General features: G+C 43.8%; 1 protein-coding gene across 1 annotated transcript; it reads right to left on the bottom strand.

Moving 5' to 3' along the window:
- Nucleotides 1–12,526: 12,526 nt before the first annotated feature.
- Nucleotides 12,527–15,682, bottom strand: GAS1 (growth arrest specific 1). The gene has a single exon (XM_036904343.2). The coding sequence runs from the start codon at nucleotides 15,576–15,578 to the stop codon at nucleotides 13,785–13,787; it is 1,794 nt and encodes a 597-aa protein (XP_036760238.2). The 5' UTR covers nucleotides 15,579–15,682; the 3' UTR covers nucleotides 12,527–13,784.
- Between the last annotated feature and the right edge of the window lie 2,844 nt (nucleotides 15,683–18,526).

The raw sequence follows: 18,526 nt of genomic DNA, 5'->3' as shown, positions 1-18,526 counted from the left end.
TTCATTCCTGATTCTATATGGAGTCCTGGGTTTTCTATAGGGATCTGCTCAGTTTCAAGGATATCATTTTTTCCCTAGTTGCCTCTGAATTCCATTTTCTGCTTTCCCTGTACTCTCATTCCAAGCTCTGCATCTTGGATCTGTTTATCTACTCCAGTACTGATGCATAGGGAAGCAAAGCTCTTTCTGGAACTCCCCTTATCCCATCACTTACAAAAATCAAGAGCATCAGTGATGGGTAATGATGTAGGGTCTATGTTTATGGGAATGATACAGATAACAGTGAAAGATGTGCATGTAAGCTCCATACAGCAGAAAATCTAAAGTGGATATTGCTGTTTCCTGTTCTCTGCAAGCCCATCCACTATTTCTGCTGCCCAGGCTTCCATCTCTTGCTGATTGCTGTGTCCTATCTTGCCCTCATCTTTCTCATTCTCTTCTCTCATTTCTGATTTTTTTCCACCAAAAATTATGGTTTACTTCTCATAAAAAGCACTTGAATTATCTTTTTATGTTCTCCAGTCCACCTTTCCAATCCAGAGTCTCTCTCCATGCCCCCACCTAACAATTCAGGTTCTTCCTAAATAGACAAACTTTTCCCTAAGAGGAACTTTGGTTCTAGATGGAAAAATTTTAAGTTTCTTATTTTTTACCTCTGTAGGGAAAATGGAAGTTCCTGTGGCCAGGATCCTCACCTGACCTTAAGCTGCTTGATGATGTAATTGGCCTACTGCTAGGCTAATGCTTACATACCTGCTGACAATTAGTCAATATTGTCAGTGTTACTATATAAAGAGCTCTATCCAGTGCTCTGCCCAGAGGCAGAGACAGAGACAGTTTGTAGACTTGCCAGAGGCAGACATGATTCTAGCTGTCTTGCCAATGAGTTTTAGCCCCAGGCAAGTTTGCTATGGATTCAGTGTGACCAAAGAAATGACAGTAAATGTTCTTGGGGTGAAACAGTTATACCCAACTTTACTCCCATGGTAGCAGGTCAATTGCTAAAATTCCATCCACTCAGAGGGAGTCTGCATGCAGCAAGCCAGTCTCTGTCTCTGGGCCTCTTGGCCCACACAGCTGTCTTCTGGGCTTCTGTCCTCAGTGCTACCACCACTCCAGCCTCTTCTCTGCTCTCCTGCAGCCTTGCAGCTGTGCCACTGTGTCACCCAGAGCACTGGGCAGGGCTCCTTATAAAGAGTCAGTAATGACATATTGCCCACACCTGTGTAGTGAACCAGCCAACCAGGGCTAGGTGAGAATCCTGGCCACAGGACCTTCACTTTATCCACAGCTGCAAAAAAGAAGAAATTATTAGGCTATGTTTATTAATTGTTTTGATTAAAATTCTATCATGAGAAAACAACACCTAAAATCTTAAAAACATAATCTAGATAATTCTGAGATTAAGGAACCAATCAAAATGGGAATATGTATTCTTTGGCAACGAATTACAGTAAGAGAATAGCACAACAAAGCCTGTGAAATGTGACCTTAAAGTTTCACAGAGGAAGTGTAGTATCCAGAAATCAACTTATTAGAAGGGGTAATTAATGAAAGTAAATAATCTAACCATTTAGCACAGGAACTCAGAAAAGAGCAACAGCAAAATAAAGTAGAAGAATGAAATCAATAATAGTACAGCAGAAATTAACAACAGAAAGAAAAATTAATCCCAGCATAAATTTCATAGATGAACCACAAAACTTGTTGCTTGAAAAGACCAGTAATAAAACTTCAAGAGAAGGAAGGCACGTCAAAGGGTAGGAAATAATGAAGATATAAACACAGAATTTAGAGATTAAAAATATGAAAGAGAATATTTTATGCAATGTAATATTAGTATTTTGAAAGTCTAAATTAAATTGATTTTATAAAAGTACAAATCACCAGCAATAGCTCAAGAAATAGAATTCCTCAATAGACCAATAAAGAAAAATAAACTGAAAAGAAATTTCCTTAACTTGATAAAACATGTACTAGAAACCTACTCAAAGTATCATAGTAGAAACAATAGAAGTATTACCCCTAAGATCAATATATAAGAAGAATGTCCACCAATTATCATGTATTCTTATTTAGCATTGTACTGGCAATCCTAGGCAGGGCAATATGACATGAAAAGTAATTATGAGGTATAAATATTATAAACATTAGAAAGGAAAATATGTTTATCAGTAGTTTTCAAAAAGTGGTGTACAGATTTCTTGAGGATCCCCAAGACTCTTTCATGGGTACCATGAGATCAAAACTATTTTCATAATAATCCCAAGATGTTATTTTCCTTTTGCACTGTGTTGACATTTATTTGCCCTGATGGGGAAAAAGCAATGGTGAGTAAAACTGATTTTACACATTTGAACAAGAATGAAGGCAGTCACAACAAACTGTACTAGTAGTCATATCCTCTACTGCCATGCACTTACATTACAAAAATTTGACAGTTTCACCTTAATGAAGTAATAAAAATTCTATTTAATCTCAACCTGTGAGTTTGCATCTTTTTACAGTTTATATGATGAAATGGGAAGTACTCCTGTTGCATATCTTATGCCTAAAATGTTTTTCTCAACATTTTGAAAAACAATTGTGAGGTTGTTTGAGTTGTGAACTGATCTAGCTGTTTTCCACAGAACACCACTTTTACATGAAAGAATGACTGAAAAACAAACTATGTTTATTCAGACTTGGTTATTTGGCAAAAATTTTATCAGTAATAAACACAATTCAGAGAAAATAACAGGATTTGTTACCAATCATAATAACCTTCCACGCAAAATGAGAATTTGGAAAACTTATATCCTGCACTGTGAACCTGATATACGTCCAAAAATTAGAGAATATTACAAGATCCATGGTGATATTAGCAAATGTTATTTATTTACTATCATAAAATAAAACATGTCAATACTTGAATTATCTTTATAACTCAATGCCAAACATGTTTTTAAATACCAATGTACCATGTTGTAAAATCATGCATGAATAAAAGATCCCTTAATATAGCAAGACAGACCAATGGATTTTAATGTCACAGATCATGAAATATTTATTGATACAGTTTCAGATTCTGCCTTACAATTAATCTTTAAAAATGTATTGCTTGTTGGACATTGTTGTCTGTCAAAGAAGAGTGTCCATAATTATCTGATGACTATTAAATTATTTCTGCCTTTTCTAACTATGTAACTCTTGATACATAATTTTTTATTCATTTTGGAAAATATTCATTTTTAATAAAAATATATTATTTATATTAACATGTAACATGTACATTAACAGGAAATAGTTTTATTATTTTTTAAATTAATTACTAAATAAAAATTTATCTGTTTTAATCTCTAATATGATAATTATGGATCTACATAACCCACTGTGTAGTAAAGATGTTAACTTAGTCTAACAAGTTTTGTTTGCTTAGAGACCTTGGACTAACCAGATAGCAACAGTGAATTCAGGATGGAGGCTGGCTAACCTTACGGCAGGGGCAGACCATGTCAGAAAAGCCAACAATGTGATTTAGGAGTCCCCTGGTATCAGTTGGCCTGAAGACTCAGAGCAACCTCAGGGGAAATCAACCAATCATGGCTACATAATAGAGCCACAATAAAAAGTCTGTACACTGAGCTACGGCAGGCTTCACTGGCCATCAGTAAACTGTGTATTTTCACACATTTCCTGACTCTACCAGGAGAGAACATGGAAACTCTGCATTTGCCATGTCCCTGGACTCCACTCAATGAACTTTTTTCCCTGATGATTTTAATTTGTATCCTTTCTCTGTGATAAACTGTAACCATGAATATAACAGCTTTCAGTGAGTTTTGAGATTTTTAGAGAATGATTGAACCTGAGGATGGTTTTGGGAACCCTTCAAACTTACAATTAGTATCAGAAATCAGAACAATTTTAGAAGCTGTGCCCCTAATTCTTCACACCCACATCAACAAAATCTCAATAACTTCGAATATAAAATTTCCTAAAACCAAAAAAGTTTGAGAAACATTACCATGTTTTCTATCTGCATCAAAAATCATAGTCTACCTCCAATAATTAGAGCCTTTAAGAGTTCAGCAGTGTGTTTAGATACAAAATCAATTTTAAAAAACAATAATTTCTTATATACTGCTAATAATGAATTAGGCAGCACAATAATAATAGTATCCATAGCAGCAGCACAAACAGCAATAATAATACTCCAACAGAAAATACAATAAATCTAAAATATATAGGCAAAATCCGAACAGAAAAAATAGCTATAAAACTTTCAGTAAGACCTCTTATGGATATAAGCACTTAGATAACTAGGAAGAATCACTACTATAAAGCTGTCAATTGTCTCCATATTGATCTATGAATTACATTCAATCCCATCAAAGTCTCAATAAAAGCTTTTTAAAGAAACTTCACAAGCTGATTTTAAAATTCTTTAGAAAGGCCAAAAGTACCCCATTATGTAAAGTAAACTGTTTTGAGGTAGAAGAAGTGAAGAAATTGTCCTGCTATATATCATACTGGATTGCCAACCTTTGCTAAGTAAAAGAGTGGAACTTTATTTCAGGTCTTTGCTTTTTCATTCTGACATTTTATAAATTCTGAAAATGAAAGCTATGAACTACTACTCTCTTGCTCTTCTTTCTCCCTATCATGCCAGCAGAAGGTGTGGGAACAGAACCCAAGGAAATGACTCATTATTGTGGAGAGTATTTACAAACTGGCTTCCATAATTCTTCCCATCTCTGAATGCAATTGGACTTTGCCTATCTTCCCATCAAAAGTTGGTGTCTATTTTTCCATCCCTTAAAGCTGGGCTTGGTCATGTAATTGCTTTGTCCAGTGGGCCTTTGGTAAATGTGACTGAAGCAGAAGCTTGAAAAGTGCTTGCACACTGGGGCTTCCACTCTCTTGCTGCTTTTAGAGTTCAGGAGCTATAATAAGAAACCTAAGCTAGCCTGCTGGACATTAGGGACACATGTCCCAGTTGACCCTATCATACCAGCCAATTGCCAGTCATGTTAATGGGGCCATCTGGACCCAACTCTCTGCCAAACTTGACCCCCCCCGGCTAACTATAGCCAAGTGAGCCCAGAAATGGTCAGCAGAAGACTGACCAGCTAAGTCCAGCCCAAACTGTCTATCCAGAAAATTGTGAGCAAGTAAATGATAAAAACTTTAAGCCACTAAGTTTTGGGGTGTCTATTATGAGCAGAAGCTAAATTCTAAAACAACTAATTTCTCACCAGTACCCTAAATACTGGCAGTTTTTTTTCTAAATATCAATTACAAGAGATTTAATTTTGCAAAAAGGTAGCAAAGTGAGACTACAATGTGCAAAGATGCTATCAATAATTTAAATGAAATATGACTTTATTTCTAGAGCTTACTGACACTTACTTTTCAAACAATATACAATATGCAATTTTATTGTTAATTTATCAGCTGAAGATTATTTGTTCTTCCTGAATATAACAGAACATTTCCATTCTAGCAAATGTCAAGAAACGGCATATTTTAGCTCCTGAAAATACCATACAATTTTTGGCTTAGCTCTTCTATCAGAACTTTGCTCAAAAATTATAGGATTTAACTCTTCTACTTGTAAAGCACATAAAAAACTAGACTAATTAGTCATATATAAGAAAGCTTATATTTTCCCACATATATCTATGAGGCACAAACACATTTTGAGAAAAATTAGATCAATAAAACATGAAATGAACAGGTATAGACAAAGAAGACAATGTGGTCATTCTGTAATAGAAGAATGCTCTTGTCACAAAGTACAAGAGAGTGAGGTTCAGAGAAAAGGTTTCTAGCATGACTGCACTCCCTGTGGGCAGGAAGCCTCAGTTTTTAGTTCACTGCTGTACCACTAACACCCAGCATATCACTAAGCCAGTAGTAAGTGCTCAATAAACATTGGTTGAAGGAGTGGATGGATAAAAGGTCTCTTAAGATTCTTCTTGCTCTAACATTTTTATGTGTTTATGATTTATTTTCATCTGGCATATGCTCTTCCAAGTAGAACAGTTTTATAGTTCGCATTATTTTAGGCTTCCAAAAATATCACTTCTTCATTAGAATTTGAGGTGTGCTGAGCAAATAAGGGAAAGGAGGACATGGTCCTCTGAAGTATAAGTAATGGGGGGCAGTGTTCACAGATGCTGGACCTACCAGTTCTCATTTCTGTCTTACTGTTCTCAATATTATTATTTTTAAAAAATTTGCATTATGAGAGTAGGGCGATATATATGCATTGATAAAATTTAGGAAACATAAATATATAAGGAAGAAAATAATAATTACCTGCAATGACACCACTGTGCACATTTTGGCACATGTCCTCCTTCAGAGAGATGATTAGGTAAAATCATTTGAATCTGGTCCAATATTTCAAAAGTTCATGGACTATTCAGGTTATGAGAATCAATATGTTGCAAAAGCTATGATGTCAACTCCTGATACAAACAAACCTAGAATGTACAGTACAGCTGATCCTTGAACAATACATGGTCCAGGGGCACCAATGCCCAACACAGTCCAAAATCTGCATATAACTTTTGACTCCCCCAAAACTTAACTACTAACAGCCTACTGGGCTTGGTCTCATCAATAATATGAACTGTCAGTTGACACATATTTTGTAGATTATATGTATTATATAATGTTCTCTTACAATAAAGTAAGCTAAAGAAAAGAACATGTTTTTGCAAATTAGTGTACATCTCCAAAAACTTTTCCAGTGCATTTATTGAAAAAAATTCACCTGTAAGTGGACCTGTGGAGTTCTAATCCATGTTTGAGGGGTCAACTGCATATTCACCAACTCACTCACTGAATAACCACGGTCAAATTATTTATATGTCAGTTCCTTCATCTGTAAAATGGCAATAATAATAAAAATAACAAAGTTGTAATGATAACATGACATAATACATATTACAAGCTCAACACTGTGTATGGCACATAATAATCACTCAGTGTTAACTATTACTGTTAGTATAGTATTATTTTCATGCATTGGCATCATTTTGGTAATGTTTATTTTCTTAGAACTCATTGTGACTCTAATGATGATCACTACTATTATTTAATGAAGAATATTTTGGTCACTTATGTTTTCTTAGAAATCTAGTTAACTCATCTTGCTTTTTAAGATTTATTCATAGCATTGGTCTCTTCAGCATTACTTAGGTGTCTGTGACCAGACACTTTTTTATTCCTTGCTCCTGCTCCTTCTCAGCCCTCTGACTTTGTCTTGCCCATTCTGGGATGCCTTTTCTGGGCAACCCCTCCTCCGCCCACTCTACTGCTTCCTCTCTGCATTCTCTTTGGGTATGTCATTCGCAGAGTTTTAACCCTGCCCACTCTGCAAGTCTGATTTTGCCCCAAGCTCAGACCTACAGTTGTCTCCTGCTTCATACTAGGAGTTGGTGGTTGGTGTCCTCTGGGACACTGCCAACTGGATATTCCATAATTCCTCAAACATAACTTGCCTTCCAAGCTTCCTTCCCCTAGGATGGAAGATGACATCATCCACCAGGAGGGCTATCCGCCTTCCGCAGACCTGAACACTCCCTGTTTGACCAATCCCAGTGTCTTGAATCTGCCTTCTCCCTCCTGCCACTGCTAGTTCTAGTTCAGTCCCTGGCTTGTGTCCACTGGACCTCACAGTGCCTCCTAACTTCCCTCAAACTCTGGCCTTCACTCCTTAAAGCCATCATCATGTACTCGGTCCAAGCAGGGGGCCCTCTGGAGCTTTCAGCTGGGAATTCCCAGAGGTTTCCAGTCATGCACACTCCGCAAGGTAACGTCAATGCCTAGCATGACAGTCAAGGCTCCTGTGACCTGGTGGGATTAACCTTTTTTTCAAGTTCCATCCTTGCTACTTCCTGTTTTGTGCATTGCTGGTAACAAAAGGTCACATATGTACACACACTATGCTGTCCTATTCTTCCACGCCTTAGGACATGTGGCTTCCCTCATGGAAATACCTTCCTCACCTGTCTCATTGCTAACTCCCGTTCCTGTCTTCAGGGTTCACTTTGGGGTCACCTTTCCCAAGAAGTTTTCCTTAATCCCAGAGTTGGGCTAGGTAATCTGCCATTCTGCTCTGTGCTCCCATTTGCTGGTTAAAATAGTCTTGTGTGTCTGTCTCCCCATACTGACTGCCGGCTTGCCCACGGACAAGACTGCATCGTATTCACATTGGGCGCCACTACACGTGGCAGACCCCGGACAGAGGCCCGTGGACACAGTGACCTCTTTTGGTTCCCTGCTCCCTCCCTTCACCTGTTCATGATTACAGGCAAGTTTTAGTCATCAGAAAAGCTTACTTCAATGTTTGCTATAGAAGGGACGCTCCAACAGCTAAGAGGTGACATGAGTTAAAACTGAAGGTTGGATAACTGGCATTTTCATAAAAGGGATGTGTGTGTAAGAAAGGTCTCCAGTCTCACTGAAATGTTCCTTATTTTGGTGCTTGGCAACAATTGATGAGCGATGAAATATACAGTATGATTCAGCTGTGAGGTATTACCCTATTCTGGTATCCAAGAACCCACAGATACCCAAAAGAACTTTAAAAAACTGAGTACACCACTAAACTTGTAATGGTCCCTTAGATAACTAGAGAACATAAGGGTGTCCACAAATTTTGGAAATGGACAATCCTTTATTTTTTGTTGCAGATTGAAGATGTCCTTGACGACATTGTGTGTATTTCCCCATCTGCAGCCTTTACAAGGCACTCTGTTTGCTTATGGAGAACTCATCAAAGCTTCCCATAATGTGTATCAAAGCCACTAAGAGTAATTGAATCTTTGATCCCCTTTGTGAAACTGGACGTGTCGTACTACAAAATCACCAAAATATAATTTTGTCAAGTGCCATGTCAAGAAGTGCAGACATTTGATTTAGTTATGGAACCCGAGTTCCTGAAATGACAGAAGAAAATATTTCCAGCATCTCAGCCGCAAGTCCTGCTTCTGCTGCATGCACATCACACAGGGTTTGGAGGTAGCTCTCCAAAATATTAGCTGAAAGCTCCCTAGGAAAGCAAATCTTTCCCACATCCTTCCCTGCAGTTCCTCTTTAAGAGGTGTCAGCATGGCTGAAAGAATGAAGTGGCTGCACATTGTCTGGCAGAGCTATTATGTGCTTAACATTTCCATAACAAAAGTGCCACTCGACTTCTCCCGATTAATGCAGCTCGAGGGCTCTTGTCCGCCTTTAATAAAACATTGTTGAAATCATTTATTTAGAGCCCCTGGTTACTAGTGGGAGAATGACCATCTTTGTGCCAAAATATAGTGTATACAGTCCACTATTTTGTAGTAGATCATTCTGTTATTTAAGAAATTGATTAAATGGATGTCTTAGAAGGTATTTATGCTAATAGCACATTAGTTATATCATTCAGATAGTCAAGGGTGAACCTTTTCAACTGTCCAGCAGAGGCAATCTGTCAAATAGTATACAGTAACATCAACTTTACTTAACTCACAAGGCTTCAAGACCCACTGGAAACCCAACCCTCTCAGAACTACTCTTAGGCCACAGGGCATTTGTTACGTGGTGCAGCCCAACAACCTTGCTTTGGGTAGTTGGGAGAAACCAGGTCAACTGACAATGTTTTTGATGTTCACTGGTGAAGAGGTTAAAAAGCAACATGTGCTTTTCTTTCTACAGTTTTGAAAAAGGGTACACAAGGTTCTGTTCCAGAACTTCCACAGATGAATCCAGTAAACTAATAATGCAAAGGTAAAGTTTAAAAGTAGCAAGATTTTCAAGAGAGTTTGATGTCCCTGGAAGTTCGCATGGCATTCCCTCCTCTTTTTATACATTCCCTCCTCTATACAGCACAGCATGGCTGGGATGGAATGGGGTGTGAACTCCAGGAGTACCACCCCAAGTGGTTTCTCTTGACTCTTTGAGAGAGACAGAGAGAGAGAGCTAGAGACAGAGAGACCACTGGTTTTGAGTCATGTCTTCACTCACACAGACCCATGTGTCAGAGCATGGCGGCCCCTTAAGTTTGTGCAGTTGGCACCTTGCTTACTTGAATGGACAAGAGCCACTTCTTTACTTATTAACATCGTCAGGGCCCTGCCCAAGCACAGGGATGTCCTGCTACTTAGTACAAGTATTTAGTTTCCTCCAGCCATTTTTACACTTTATGTCCATGTATTGCTTACATACATTGCTAAATGTTGTTAAAAATAAACAGAGACCTTATGTTATATCCATTGTGGTCATGCACAAAAGCACTGCTGTGTGCTTGGGTGGGCAATGAAGCCTGCACCTCCTTCTATTTACTGTATGGTCACTGTCAGTTCAATGAACTGCCTCCTTGTTCTCCACCATTGTCCTACTCTCCCTTAAACATTTGTCACTGAAGTGCCTCCACAGACAAATAAACTGTCACTGAGAATGCAAACCTGCTAACTGGGGAAATGGGAATGGCCTCAAGGACACATGATTTTACATGAAATCCAAAAGGAGCTCCTCTCACCCTGGAAGACTTCTTTGAGAAGTGTGGTACTTTTTGAGAATTCCCAGGAAAAGCCAGAGATACCTTTTCTTTCAGTAATGGTACTTCCAGGCATTCTCTGTGAAACATTTGGCCGTCTCAAATGTCCACAATTCCAAAAGGCTCCCAGGAGACTGTGAGATATCACAGATGTCAACATCTGTAAAAATCCTTTCTGCCTCGGAGCAGATGGCAACCTGCAATCCCATGACCAAAGCCGAAGGTCCTAACATCTCAGAAACCAGTTCTGGAATCTACCAGGTTTGCAGAGGAATAAGGAGGCTCCTGGGCTCTTGTGTCGAACTGTTTAAATTAAAATGGGCCACCGATCAATGGATCAATGTTCACTTCTTCAAGGAAGAAAGCATAAAGCCCCGTGTCCCCTCTACCCAAGAGCGAGCTGTGTTGATTTATTCCAGGCAGATGCTTTTGACAGGACCCTGTAAAATCAAGTCGTGAGTTTATTGTAGCAGTTAATTATCAAGCCTTTTCTGGTGCTAATGCCTTTTACTTCTTACTCAGGAAACCTGGGCCTTTTACTGGGACAAAGACTTAACTTTTAGTCAAGAATGTGTTAAAATAACATGAGATGGAGGTGGTTTAAATATATTTAAGGGCAAACGCAGAAGCAGAGCTAACTCCACGTTTTGTTAAAGAAAGCTGATTTCACTTACCAGTCCCTTGTAATACTCTTCGTTCACATCCCAAAGAAACCACACTAGAAGCTTTGTTGTGCCAGTATGTGTACTCAACCATTCAGGTGACGGGGGACTGCAGCCTCGCACCACTCTCTTAGGTTACAACTCTCTCAGACTTTTTGATGCTGCGCACATTTATCTTGGTTTTAGATCCAAGTGCCTTGAAGCCTCCCATTAAAGCTGGGAAAAGAGCGAGTTAGAAGCAATAGCAACCCCCAAAGTAAGGGGCGGGAGTGGGTGGGAGGAAGTTGGAAGGGGGCATAGCTTTGTTAATTACTTCAGGCAGCAGAGAAATCTGGTTATGTTTTCTCAGTACATGTTAATATCATATAAAGAGACACGAGATCTTGCTAATCTGTCGACCCCTCAGACAAAGTTTATTTGTGGTGACTTTTTAAACTCCTGACTTGCCTTCCAATCACCGCGTTTAAAATGAAAAGCTTTAAATAAACACCAGGAATAGAAGATAAATAAACTTTTTTTCCCCCTTGCAAGTGCCTTAGCTTGGCGAGGTTCAGACTCAAATCCCCAGAGGACAGAGCGCTCTCTTTTGTGTTAATGTTTAAAAGATTTTCCAATGCCGGAGTTTATTCCTACTGCAAACATTTCTATTTACAAGGTCAAGTGTATCAGCACTCGACACAGCTTAAGAGTGTAATTATTTATCTAAGGGCGTTTGAGTGTAGATCAGTAGCTCTGGCAGGAACCCAGCCTTCAGCCCACTGCTAAACAACTCCTCACAACAATATTACAAGTTCTGGTAATTGTTCCTCTCCCCAGTGTGTTTACTTTTGCCAGCCTGAATGTTTTGTAACAAAATTTTGTACTTTTTCACCCAAAGTGTGAAAATGACTTTGAAGTTGAGTCTCCCAGGTTTCCTAAGACCTATTGGTAACAGATGTTATTGACATGTTTGATTGTATGAGAATTATATGATGGATGAGGACATCCCTGGTGAAGAGGGGGTGCGAGGTGGGGGGAGATGGTCCCTGTGGAAGAGGGGGAGGGGAAAGAGATGCCTGGGTTTAACCCCAAGTTATGTAGACAGGACAGTATTTTGTGTATTCTCTCTGCAAGCATAAAAACCAATGGAGGCCAGTCAGTTTTATCTTTTTAGCTGCCTCATTTACAGATGTCTAATTGTTCATTAAATCAAAGGCAGAAATAATAGCCCTCATTTCATGTCTTGTACTGTATCTTAATTTCAGTTGATGGTTGATAGATTCCCAGGGGCCCCTCCACCCACCTCCTTACCCCTTATTGGGTTAACCACAATGTAACTCTAAGTAACTACACCATATTCATTATTTAAAACTCTTTACTGATGTACACATTTTAATAAAACAAATAACCAAAAAATACACAAAGCCAGAGTTATTTAAACATAGGACTTAAAAAAAATGTCTATAAAAATACAATGTTTAAGGCAGTTTGGAAATGCATTTATACATTTCTACAATTCCATAAATTCTCTTGAAAATAAGAATGTTAACTTCAGATCTATAAAATACACTGTACATTTTAAGACAGTTCTGGATAGGGCACACTTCACAATGGACTGTGGGTTTGGGTCCCTGGTGACAGGTGTAAGTAACATGGGTGCAGATTTAAAATTTTTCATTTCTTTTTAAAATAAATTATTTTTGAAGCATACAATTTATAAAAATTCTATATACAAAGTACAGCAACTGGTAACAAACCCCAGTTTTAATACACTTTATATAGGAAGTACCAGGGTTTAGCACCCTGATAAAAGCGGAGGCAATATACATTCCCCGCGTATTTGTACATACACTTTTCTTAATATAAAGAAAAAAAATGACAACAAAACAAACATCATAAAGAAGCTTTCATAGATGGCAGTGCGCAGCTCTTTTAAATAAAAACTTGCATTGTTTATCACCACTAGCAACTCTTTAGATCAGCATTTTTTGACCCTTCAACCTAAAAAATGTGCTAAGAGATCAGAATGGCGGCAATGAAATTAAGGATCCCTCCGTCCACCTCCCCGCCAAACTGCAAATTCTGGCCGCTGACCAAGAGTAAACTAATGAACAGTAAGTGGGGTTTTTCTGATTACTTAAGATTGCAATGTCCTCACTGGCACAATAAATGTCGATACCGGCACGACCCCCCCGCCCCCAAGGAAAAAACGCTAATAAACAGAGCCCCTTTACAAATATAAATCCTTCAACCCCCTCTCCAAACCCAGTCCCTTAAAGCTGGTAAGGCCCCACTGGTCTGAGTCCTTTCTTCCGAGTCCAAGACTACGGTTCTGTGCCCCGCACGCTCGTGTCCCCCCGGGCGTCCTGAGCCCTAGCCAGGCTAGTTTTCTACAGGACCAGTTGGATGGTTCTGCGACCCGGGACGGGGCAAGGGAAGATGTCAAGCTCGGAAGAGGACACCGGGAAGTGCCAAGAGTCGTGGAGGGGAGACGGGCTAAGGCAAAGTCTACTTCGAGAACGTTTTTGGCAAGTATCCCTAATCATCCCCTCTGTCCCCAAGCCACAGGTGCCCTGGCGTCGGCCCTCCCTCAGTCAACGGCGGGGGCGCGGGGTCTAGAAGAGCCCCGGGAGCAGCAGCAGCAAGATGGAGGCGAGCGGGATCCAAGCGCCTCGGGGCGCCGCGAGGCCGCCGCCGCTGCTCCGGCGCCCGGGCCCATAGGGCAAGTCCCCGCGGCCGCCCGCCGCTGCAGCGCCGCCGCCAGGGCGCGGCGGGTGCGGGACGCCGTCGTCGTCGTCCAGCGGCTGCTCACCACCCGCTCCCCCGGCGCGCTGCTCGTCGTCGTAGTCCTCGTCGTAATAGTCGTCCAGGCCCCCGTCCGAGCCGCTGCTGCCCGGGCCGTTGCCAAGCTCAGCGCCGAAGCACAGGCGGGCCATGTTCTCCTTGACCGATTCGCAGATGGGTCGCTCCAGACCGTCGCACACGCAGTCGTTGAGCAGCGCCGCCTTGGGCACGGCCAGCATGTCCTCGATGACCGTGCGGCACTCGTCGGTGCAGAGAAGCCCGTTGAAGAGCTTGCCGCAGTAGGTCAGGTAACGGCTGAGCGCCAGGTTGCAGCGGCTGTCGCGGTCGCAGCGCCTCCGGGCCTCGGTGCAACCCATGACCCCACCCGCGCCCGGGCCGCCCGCGCCGCCGCTGCTTGTCCGGGGAAGGCACGGCTCAATGGCGCGCTTGGTGGACTTGCAGTTCTCGTCCTGCGCGCAGTCACAATCCTCCAGGGCGGGCCCGCGGCGCGTGTGGTTGAGCTGAATGAGGGCCGAGATGCAGTGGCTCGGACAGCGCCAGCGCGACGAGAAGGAGGCGGCGGCGGCCGGGAAGGTGGCGGCGGCGGCCCCCGGCGCGTCGCCACCGCCGGGCTGCGCCAACACCGGCGCGCACGCCTCGGCATACTGGCTGTAGGCGTAGCTGCACTCCGGCTCCCCCTGGCACTGCAGCAGCGCCTGCCAGCAGATGAGGCGGCGGCCGTGCGCCAGTCCCGAGCCCCGCGGCGCCGAGCCCAGCAGCTGCAGCAGCGCCATCAGGCACAACCAGGAGCCCGGCACGGTCCCCCCGCGGGCCCAGCCGCCGCCGCCCAGCAACCCTGCCACCATCGCGGGCAGCGGCGGCCTCCGGGCGAGGAGGGGAAAGGAGACGAGGCGCGGGCAGCGGCGGACGCGGAGCCGGTGGAAAAGTTTGCCCCAGTCCTGCCAACTTCTTGCATGGGTGTTTTCATAAATCCATGCGCGCCGCTCGCTGGTGTCCCGCTGCTTGCAGAAGGTCGGCTGGCACTCGGGCTGCGGTGGCTTCCTAGAAATGCACAGCAGCGGAGGGCGCCTCCAGTCGGCCCCCGGCGGTGGCGGGAGGCGCTCACTGCCGCCCCGGGGGGCTGCGGGCCGCAGGGCCGCGGCGGGGCTGCAGGACCGCGCGGCGCCGCGGTTGCATCTTGCTCCGCGCCTGCAGATCCGTTGTGCGGCCGCCGCGGCTCTTTCCTCCGGACTCAGCGCCGCGCCGCTGCTGCCGCAGCCGCCGCCGCCGCCGCGGGCTCTCGCATCGCGCCGCTTCCTGGCTCTAGTCCGTGCGCTGCCCGCCTTCCCGCGGCCAGGAAGCCCGCGTCCCCTCCCCCTCCGCCCGCGGCGACCCCGGCCTCGGCCGAGCTCCGGGGAGCCCTTTCCGGGCGGCGCGGAGGGAAGAACTTCGGCGCGGCTGGAGAGCGGCTCCCGGGCTTCCCTCGGCGACGGCTTCTCGGGTGACAAGGAGCCCGGGGAGCGGATCCGCTGAACCTGGCTGCGGACTCGCTCGCAGCTAGGCTTTAAATACAAAAGTGGGCCGGGAGCCCCCGCGTGGTGCCGCGGTGCCCCCTCATTATGCATGCATGGAAAAGCAAACAAACAAAAACATTAGCAACGCTCCTCCGGCTCGCCGAGCCCCGGCCCCGCGCGCTCTGAGCCTGCCCGCTTTCTCCTTTCTCCACTCTCTTTCGCCCTTTGCTCGGCCCCCTTTCCCTGCTTTTCGAGATGCTATTGGTTCTGCCTGTTGTTGTTGAAACTTTTTTTTTTCTTTTTTTTACAAGCCGCTGGAGTGGGGTTGCGGAGTGGGGGAGGGCGGGGAGCGCGGTGGGCAGTTCACATTCAGGCATTCAGGGCTTGAAAGGAACGGCTTAGGGAGGCTGACAGAGGCCCCGGAGCTCCTCCTACTCTTAAGGAGGCGCGGATATGCAGCCCCAGCTCGCGCTCAGAACCTGCGGGCAGGGCTTAGGGGCAGCTGTTTGCATCCGGCTGGGCCACGGGCCTTTTTGTTTAGTCGTTCCGTCTGCTCTCCCCCACTTCCCCGCCCCGTCTTTTTTTCTTTTTCTTATTCTTTTTCGTTTTATTAATTCTGGCTCCCATCTGTGCCTCGACTGGGTTCAGAATTCGGTTTGTTTTTCGAATTCCCCACCTTTGGGTCCCCTTATCACAGGGGAGAGGAGGGAATCAGAGAATTTAATGTCGGACATTGAACGCACACAGGAAAGAGGCACACACTTCAGTTCGGGGGATGCTGATGAGATATTTACAATCCCTCCCTCCCGTCCCCGCGCCCCGCATTCCAGCACCCACCCCCACTCCCGCCCCGATTTGCTGATCCAGCAGGTAAGGCCCTTGAGCCAAGGCATCCTTGTCAATTGGAAGACAGGAATCCAATTAACCGAACTGATTTTTCAGGAATATAAGTTTCGAACACGGGCGGTGATGCAAAAAAAAAAAAAGAGCATTAAAATTCTTTAGGAACGCTGAGCAGTACCATCTGGCCGCAGCCACAAGGTAAAGGAAGGGGCTGAGTTGGCTCGCCTCCAGGTTTCTATGAAAGTATGTTTCAATCCCTCGCTGGGTTTAAGGGAAGCTGCCCGGGTGCAGCAGCCTCTGCGATCCCAGCGCGGGAGTTTGCGAACTACCTTAACTGCGGAGCAACGCAGCCTTTGACCACCAGAGGCACCGGGTGTCTGCGGCCTGTCAAAAACTGGCGCTTTTTTCCTCCCCTTTCCGTGGAGAGACTATCAACTCCATCTGTCACAGAAATTGAGGCTAAATCTCCTCTTCAGAAGCAGAGGGACCCGGGCTCCAGGACGCACAGAGTTCGACTGTCCATTCTCCCCGGAGGCCAGGGGAATTTGCAACGGCAGAAGTCAGAAGCAAGCCACAGCGTGTGAAGTTTACCAGGCTGCAGGGAAACCTCCTTGCTGTTCCTGCGGAGGCTGCTGCATTCCTTAGAGGCTCTGGGTCTTCCTTAGGAAGCTGCACCTCTGCAATCCCCAGAACAAAACAAAACAAGCCTCCAAAGAACAAGGCTGAGGTAAGGTAGACCATGTGGCTCTGACTTGAGTGGTAGAAAACACACAGATAACAATATCCACCTCTATTAAAGAAAAAAATACAAAGACTGTAACTGTTGTGGCCCATCAAAACAACCATATCCCAGGCTCTGGGTTTGTTCTTGTGGTTTGGAGTTACAATCTCAGTTCTGCTGGGAAGGCTTGGACACATCCCACTCCTCTGTGACTTGGCTCCTTTATATGCAAGGTTTAAGGCCAGATTAGATACTTGAAAAAGTCCTTGAGTCTATAATGCTCTGTGGTTTTAGGCTCATAAGAACAAGGTCAGTATTCACCTATATTTTTAAAATTAATGGTTGTTGAGTTGCTTTAGAATAGTGGATCTCAAAACATAGTGAGCATGAGACTTTACTGGTGGCCTTGTTAAACCCAGATTGCAGGGTCCACTCCTGGTGTTCCTGATGCAAAGACTTGTGAGGCCTGGGAATCTGCATTTATAACAAGCTGCAGATTGCTGCTGCTTGTCTGGGGACCAGACTTGCATGAGTTGCCAGATAGACCAAGCCCGAGAAGGAGGCACTGTTGAGATGGAAGAATGAATGCATCCCTCTCTCATAAGACCTGGTAACCCTGAGTACTACCTCGCTTGCACCAGGTTCTCACTGACAGCCACCAGACTATCAAGCCTCCCCTCTTCGCCCAGACACTAATCCCCATATCACTCTGTACATCTCTTAAACTGACTTCATTCTCATCACAAGCCACCCGCCTACCCCACATCCCCAAGAAAACCCACAACCACTGGAGCTGTCAATCTGTCCTCAGCAGAGTCTTGCATATCCTCAACCTGCTTTCTGAGCTGGATCTCCACCTTCTTGCTCTAACATCCAGCTGGAACCTACAGAATGGGAGAAAATATTTGCAAAGTGTTTATCTGATAAGGGGTTAATAGCCAAAGTATAAAAGGAACTAATACAACCCAATAGTAAAGAACAATCTGATTTAAAAATGGGCAGAAGAACTGAATAGATTTTTCCAGAGAAGGCATACGACAGGAACAGGCAACAAGAACATGAAAAAGTGCTCAACGTCACAAATCATCAGGGAAATACAAATCAAAACCACAATGAAGTATCACCTCCTATCTGTTAGAATGACTACCGTCAAAAAACCAGGAGATAACAAATGCTCGCAAGGATGTTGGGAAAAGGGAACCCTGGTACACTGATGGTGGGAATGTAAATTGGTGTTGCTACTATGGAAAACAGTATGAAGTTTCCTCCGACAATTAATAATAGAACTACTGTATGAGCCAGCAATCTCAATTCTGGGTATTTTTTCAAAAGAATTGAAATCAGGATCTCAAAGAGGTATCTGTACCCTTGTGTTCATTGAAGCATTATTCACAACAGCCAATATATGGAAACAATGTAAGTGTCCATCAACTTTGTCCATGGACAAAGAATGGATAAAGAAAATGTTATACATATATAACATTTTACACACACA

Source organism: Manis pentadactyla, chromosome 3 (assembly GCF_030020395.1).
Source record: "Manis pentadactyla isolate mManPen7 chromosome 3, mManPen7.hap1, whole genome shotgun sequence".
Lineage (NCBI taxonomy): Eukaryota > Metazoa > Chordata > Mammalia > Pholidota > Manidae > Manis > Manis pentadactyla.
Note: the sequence above shows the minus strand (reverse complement) of the source record. Positions and strands in the feature narration are given on the sequence as shown.

Excerpts from the sequence above, each read along its gene's own strand:
- GAS1 (XM_036904343.2), bottom strand. The coding sequence starts at position 15,578 with ATGCATAATGAGGGGGCACCGCGGCACCACGCGGGGGCTCCCGGCCCA.